The sequence below is a fragment of the Nothoprocta perdicaria genome, unplaced genomic scaffold, assembly GCF_003342845.1.
Source record: "Nothoprocta perdicaria isolate Ctin4 unplaced genomic scaffold, notPer1 scaffold_72, whole genome shotgun sequence".
Taxonomy (NCBI): Eukaryota; Metazoa; Chordata; class Aves; order Tinamiformes; family Tinamidae; genus Nothoprocta; species Nothoprocta perdicaria.
Genome location: NW_020455999.1, coordinates 2,463,342 through 2,470,108, shown reverse-complemented (window position 1 = coordinate 2,470,108; position 6,767 = coordinate 2,463,342). Strand labels below are relative to the sequence as shown.

The 6,767-nt window shown below is 53.8% G+C and overlaps 1 protein-coding gene across 1 annotated transcript in view; it reads left to right on the top strand.

Annotated features, from left to right (window-relative positions):
• PRDM16 (PR/SET domain 16) overlaps positions 1 to 6,767 on the top strand; it is a 199,387-nt gene that overhangs the window by 171,086 nt on the left and 21,534 nt on the right. Inside the window, exons 6-9 of the mRNA XM_026051121.1 lie at positions 859 to 961; positions 3,666 to 3,864; positions 5,384 to 5,531; positions 5,721 to 5,874. Coding sequence (XP_025906906.1) covers positions 859 to 961; positions 3,666 to 3,864; positions 5,384 to 5,531; positions 5,721 to 5,874 — 604 coding nt within the window. The remainder of the gene's footprint in view (positions 1 to 858; positions 962 to 3,665; positions 3,865 to 5,383; positions 5,532 to 5,720; positions 5,875 to 6,767) is intronic.

Genomic DNA, 6,767 nt, shown 5'->3' with positions numbered 1-6,767 from the left:
CAGTGCAACGCGCTGCAGAGCAGAGCAGTGCAACACAGAGCAGAGCAGTGCAAGACAACGTGGTGTAGAGCAGAGCAGTGCAAAGCAGCACAACACAGTGCAGAGCTGCACAATGCAGTGAAGAGCAGAGCTGCACAATGCAGTGCAGAGCAGCACAAGGCAGCACAAGGCAGCACAGCAAGTGGGCAGCGAACCGCGGTCAAGTCCATGTCCCGCAGTGCCCGCAGCAAGCGCGACACAAGGTGTTTATGTGAATGGACCCTCTTGCGTTGCCCCACRTACCTCATGCACACAGGGTGCACGTTCTCACCCAGGGGGTCCGGCAGCGGCGCAGGCACCTCAGGTTGTGTGGGATTCCCTCCCTGCAACTTCTAGAAGATGCCCCCATGAGCAGGAGAGATCGTGCGGGTGCAGGAGACACCTTGGCGCTGCGTGCGCCCCATTCTGYGTGCTTGCGGGGACTAAAACAGGACTGTTGGGTCTCTGCACTTGCACAGAGTCTGTTCCACGTCTGGGGTCGCTCTACAAGGAAGGAAAGCTGGGCCGGGGCAGCAGCAGCAAYGCATTCATCTAACCCAGCTTTGCTCCAACCCGCCTTCGGGCTTCCCTGAGGGCAAAGAAGAGGAAGGTTTGGGTGGTTGGTGGGGGAAGCTGTTGCCACAAGCGCCCCTTGCATGTTCAGGCTGCACGAAGCTGGCACACAGCAGGGGCAGGAGGAGGCACCCCCAGGAGCCCCTGTCACCCCAGTGCAGTGACAGCCCCGCTCCTAGGTGACACGCGTCCACTTACGGGTAAAAGTGCAAAATGGCACTCACTGCGTGCTTAACGTGTCTCTCCCTTTGTGTTTCTGATCCCCAGATCTATTATAAGGTTATTAAGGAGATTGAGCCAGGAGAGGAGCTGTTGGCGTTCGTGAAGGAAGGAGGATATTCGCTCGGGAACATGGCACCCAGCGTGGAAGGTGAGGCCAGGGCCGGCGGCGCGCGAGCCCTGCTCTTCTGCTATTACTATGCTCTCTCCTATCAGTTCTTCGTAAAGTGCTTGTTGCAAATATTGCTTTACTTAATTAATTGCTGACAGTTGCATTAATTCACCCACACACCCTAATGTGAGTGTAAAATAAATACATTTATTGTCTTTCACCTGTCCTTGAATAAAATTTGCAGATTTGGATTTGCAATGAAACCCTAAGGTGATATATAGGATACTTTTTTGCACTTAGTCTAAAATCTTTGTCTAAAATGGATAGTTTGAGGATCAGGGCTGCTGGAGGCCCTGAAGGGCTGTGTGTTGATGGGATGCTCGGGCCATGCAAGGTCTGCAGCCTCAGAAGGTGTCAGATTTGCAATTATTTCTCCAGTGTTTGCCCAGGATCTTTGTAGTTGTTTGGAGAACCACACACGGAAGTGAAGATACAAATAATTTCTGCTTTCAAATGATGAGAATAACACATAACTGCTTTAATATTGAGGAGAAATCAGAAAGAAAACTTCCACTGCTTTGCATTTGTTTGTAATTTGCTGGTTTTGGAATGAGCAGAAAGTGCCCCCTATTACCTCTAACACTGCAGCTTTGTCACCRTGTAACATTTATCTGTCTTCCAGGTTATGTCTAGAGGTTTTGCCACCAAATTGCTTTTAGATGATAATAGGCCAGCATTAAATATTTGACTTTTTAATACTTTCTACTTGCAGTAAAGCTATCTTCCTGCTGCCTCRCACCCCCTTTCGACTCTGAATTAGCAAGAGAGAGAATGCAAAATTGTTCCACACAAAGATAATTATCATAAAAATCTTTTATCCAGCCCCAGCCAAACACAGCAGACCCCTTATCACTGCAGGAATTTTGAGTAGGGCTCTTGAACTCCTTTGAGACTCGAGCCTGGTAGATTAGCATGTAGATGCCACATAATTGTGTTCCCCTTGGTTTCCCTGAAAGCTATTAGGCACTGATTTATTTTTCTGCTACATTCCTGCTTTGTCCTGAGTGTTACTGATGGAACTTAAGATAGACACATATAACCATAGATTTGACAAACAAGACATAGAGAACAGGGAGCAATTTTTTYTGTTAGCGGATTTTTCTTTTCTTTTCATCCCATTCTCCCTGCGAGGTGCTGAAGCAGTAACCTTTTCTGAAGGGCAGCATTTTTAGGTGTTTTTTGCTGAAAGAAAGAACTTGAACAAACAGAAATTCCAGGCAGCGGGTGCCTGGAGCCAAGAAGCCCAGCGGGTCCCGGGACTGCGGTCGAGCAGGTGCTGCCTCTCGTGCTTGGGGCTGCTGGCCTTGGCGCGGAGCGGACGGGCGCTCCCTGCTCCCTGCTCCCTGCTCCCTGCTCCCTGCTCCCTGCGCTGCTGGGGACGCAGCTCGCAGAGCGCGGGGCGCTTCGGGCGCCCGGAGGAATTGGGGAAGGAGCCGGGCTCCGGGTCCCACCCTGCCTGTGTTAGAGGTTGCTACTGCATCTGTGCAGAGGGAGCCCTGCCGGTGGGACACACCGGGACCCGGCAGAGCAGGAGAGCTGCTGGTACCGGTGCAGCGGCTGGGGCAGCAGGGCGCTCCAAGCCCCGTGTCCAGCGAGGGGCTGCGGATGCCGGGAACGCTCTGGGCACGCGGATAAGGGCTGAGCAGGGAGAAGGCCGCGCGTCTGCTCGCCCAGGGAGGCTCAGCTCCGCCACAGCCCTCACCTTCGGCACAGCTCCTGGCAGGAATATTTCCCCTCTTCCCCCTGCGCAGCTCCATTTGCTGTGAGCTTTAGCCTGCAAGCGGCATCGCGGGGCGAGCAGCGCCAGGGCAGGACAGGGCAGGCGAGCAGTGCCAGGGCAGGACCCGCGCGCGGGACGGCGGCGGGCCGCGGCGGCGCCAGCCGCRGCTGCAGGAGCCCTGTGCACCGCGCTCCCTCACAGGACCTGTTCCCTGGAACATTTACAGCCCCGAGCCCATTGTTTGCCTTGGCTCTGTGGTCAGGATGCTGCCTTGTAAACTCAATAATAGCTGCCCTCTTTTTAATTTGTTTGACCTTGACTGCAGTAATTTATGATACACATTAGATCTCTTTTAAAAAAACACACACGACAACAAAGGCTCTGGCTCCCTTTCCTTGCTTCCCGGTCCTCAGCGTGGAACTCCTCCTGCCTGACTTGTCGCTGTGCTTGTGCCCTCGAGGCGGCTCAGAGGGCAGCGCAGGAAGGGCTGCTCTTGCAGAGGAGGCTCCCCAGGTTTGCACAGCYGACAGCGGCAATTCCCCATATCCGTGCTGGGGCTGCCCTTGCCCTCCCCGCAGCCCCCTTGCAGGAGAAGCTTGCGGTGTTTCTGCAGGCTTTGCTGCAGATAAGCAAAGCAGTGGGCAAGGTGCTGTGCACCCGCTAGCCGAGCCCTGGCGCTCAAGCCCGTCCTGTGGCTCCCAAGGTCTCGGTGGAGCCGGCGCAGGAGCAGGGCYGGACCGGGAGAGCTGCTGCTCTCCTGCCCCTCTGAGGTAGTTTGATGCTCAAAGTGAAACCGTTTTGCTCCTTCAGCYGCCCCCGGGACTTGGTTTCTCTCTCCTCTCACCTTGCTGACTTTTTTCCTTTTAGACCCTCACCTAAAAGGGTGTTAGGTGTTCTCAGCAAGCCCAATATTGGCAGACTAATGAGGCCGCGCGTGGCGCCCGCCCTGTGTGTCTGTTGCAGAGGAGCACACGTTCCGCTGCGAGGACTGCGACGAGCTCTTCCAGTCCAAGCTGGAGCTGCGGCGGCACAAGAAGTATGCGTGCGGCTCGGCCGGCTCGCTCTACGAGGCGCTCGGCGACGACATCAAGCAGGAGGGGCTGGCGGACGGCCACGTCTATGAGTGCAAGGACTGCGAGCGCATGTTCCCCAACAAGTACAGGTGAGGCGAGCGCCGGGCCCGCCCCGCCGCTCCGTGCCGGGGCCGGGGCCGGCTCCGGCTCCGGGCCAAGACTGCGCCGTGCGCCTGGCCAGCGCCCTCAGAAGAGTCATCCTCCTCCCTGCGCGGCCAGGGCTTTTGCAGCTCACGTGGCAAAAAATGCCCCGCTTCCCAAGTCCCCACCTTTCCAGGGCTGGGGCAGAGGAAATAGGCTACTGTTCATATCGTGTTTTTATTTTCAATAATTATTCAGTTATTGTGAGACCACTCAAAATGAGAATTCATTTTTTTTAAAAAGGAAGAACTATTTGTCCCATTAAGCATTAGCTGAAAGTTTTCATCTTTTAAGTAGAAAATGGTAGTGTCAATTGCATCTTCAAAACAGAGATCTGTGAGATTTCTGGTCCGTTTGCACTGTGAGATGCTGATGGTCAAGTACCAGGAGCCAGCTTTAAAAATAGGTTTTGTTTTTCCTTTTTAAACATTTTAGGTTTCCTTTTATTTGCCTCCTGCATCTTTAACATTTGAGCTGTTTTCGAGGTTTTCTCCACAATGTGAGGACTAGATTTTTATCTTTTTTACCAGAAGCTGGAGTTCACACATCATCGTTTGCTCCCCCGAGTTAACTCCTTAAGCAAGCAAACACGACAAGCCAGGTTTGCTATGAAGCAGTGAGAGCTGGTGCTCCTATACCCCGTATAGCGCATAAGCAGAGCAAAAGCTGTGGGCCTGGCGCCGCTGTAAGGCCTGTTTTGCTCCCATTAAATATTCATCACGCAGCCGTTGGCCGACGCGGTGGCTTGCACTGGGCGGGACGGTCGCGCTMGCTGCTCTGCCCGGGCAGCCGCGGGCTCCCCGATGCCCCTGCGCGCCGGTCGCTGCCTTCCCGGGGCTGAGAAACCCGCGGCCGCGTGCGAATAAATCCCGCCAGCACCAAGATGGCCGTCCCATTTTTCAGAAGTTAATGCAGATCAAATCAAGGGAGCCACTGGGGAACTGAGATTGAGCATTTAGCAGCTGACTAAATAAATAAATGTTTTGTTAATCCCAGTAGGTACTTGCCTCTAAACAGCTTATTAGTTTGTCCATTTTTGCTCTAAATAAACTCATAAATCACAGTTAACAGGCGCATACTTTTATGTGTGCATATATATATATATATATATATGAAAGGAATATATTTATTTATATACATAAAAGTGAGTGTAGTGCCCACTAAGGTGCAGCGGAGGTCGCCGGCCTCAGGGCTGGGTGGCTCGCGGTGCTGCGCGGTGGCTGCTCCTTTGTGCCAGCCTTGGGGGGGCTCCTTGTACCCCCGGGGCTCCTGGGGCTCCTGTGACATTGCCTCTACTCTTCCGTCCTCCTCTGCTCCTCCTAAGAGTCAGGTTTCCAGTAGGACAGGTGACAACCCCCCGCACCAGAAGGTTCCGCACAGGGAGCCACAAAGCCCCCAGCAGCCGGGTTGGCCGCGGTGCGGGGCGCGCCGCCCCCTCGGCCCCGCTCAGCGCGTCTCTCCCCGCAGCCTGGAGCAGCACATGGTGATTCACACCGAGGAGCGCGAGTACAAGTGCGACCAGTGTCCCAAGGCCTTCAACTGGAAATCGAACCTCATCCGCCACCAGATGTCCCATGACAGCGGGAAGCGATTCGAATGTGAAAACTGCGTGAAGGTAGAGCAAGGGCACAGCGAGGGGGCGAGCCGGGCACGGCTGCCCCCGGGACAGCGCGAGGCCGGGACGCCGCGTGTTCCCCGAGCGCGGTGGCGGCAGGGAAGGGCCCTGGGGCGAGCTCTGCACAGGGCTCTGCCCGCTTCTCCGCGCCGCTTTGTTTGCCCTCCCTCACGGCGTCCTCTCCTCCAGGTGTTCACCGACCCCAGCAACCTGCAGCGGCACATCCGCTCGCAGCACGTCGGCGCGCGCGCCCACGCCTGCCCCGACTGCGGCAAAACCTTCGCCACCTCGTCCGGCCTCAAGCAGCACAAGCACATTCACAGCACTGTCAAACCTTTCATATGTAAGTTGTCACGGCCATCACGGGGCCCGGCTTTCGCTCTAATTGCACGTATCCTGCGGGGGCCCCCCAGCCCGAGCCGTCCCTCCGCCAGCAGCCGCTGTAATTTCATAGGTCAGAGCGCAGGATGAAATTCCGCAGCAGGTTTTTTTTTTTTTTTTTGCATGCTCCCTGTTTTTTCAGTAAACATTCATGGCAGTTTCTGACTTTCTTGACAAGTTAAAAGCTGAGTCTCTCAGCAGTCTTAGCGATGCCATTTTCTCATATCTTTCTCTTTTTTTTTTCCGTAATAATTTCTGAATGTTCACATTGGTGACATAAATAAATAGCTGACACCGCCTGATTGAAATGTTTTTCAGGGATGCCTCAAATCATGGAGCTGTTGCAAAGAAGTTTGAATAGTCAGAGGGGCTGCAAGAAGGTGTTTTTTAAGAAGAGTTTTTTTCTCTATTTACTACTCTGTTTCATCTGGATAATGCTTGGAAGCCAATAAATAGCAGATTAGCTGTGTCCTTAGTGCTCTCTCCAGTGGACATTTCCAAATGAGCAACATCCCTGGAGAGCCCTTCATCTCATTTCTTGTCATTCCCCACGCTGTATATTTTTTTAATTGACACAGCGGCTATCGGGGGTTTGATAACCGCACAGAAAAGTGGACTGTGTCACAACAAAGCTGGAGAAACTTTAGGGACTGCTCACGACACTCTTCAAAAAGCATAGTTAAAGCAGAGCACCGGGTCTGCATTTGATTCTGGGCTTTGATGTTATGCTGGGGAAGCCACCGAACCCCCTTTTGCCCGTCGGGATAATGGGAACAGCATGCGGGAGTATCCTGGGAGACTCATTTCATTAACGTGTTCTGAGATAATCAGATGGGTGTCAGCAGAGGAAGAAAA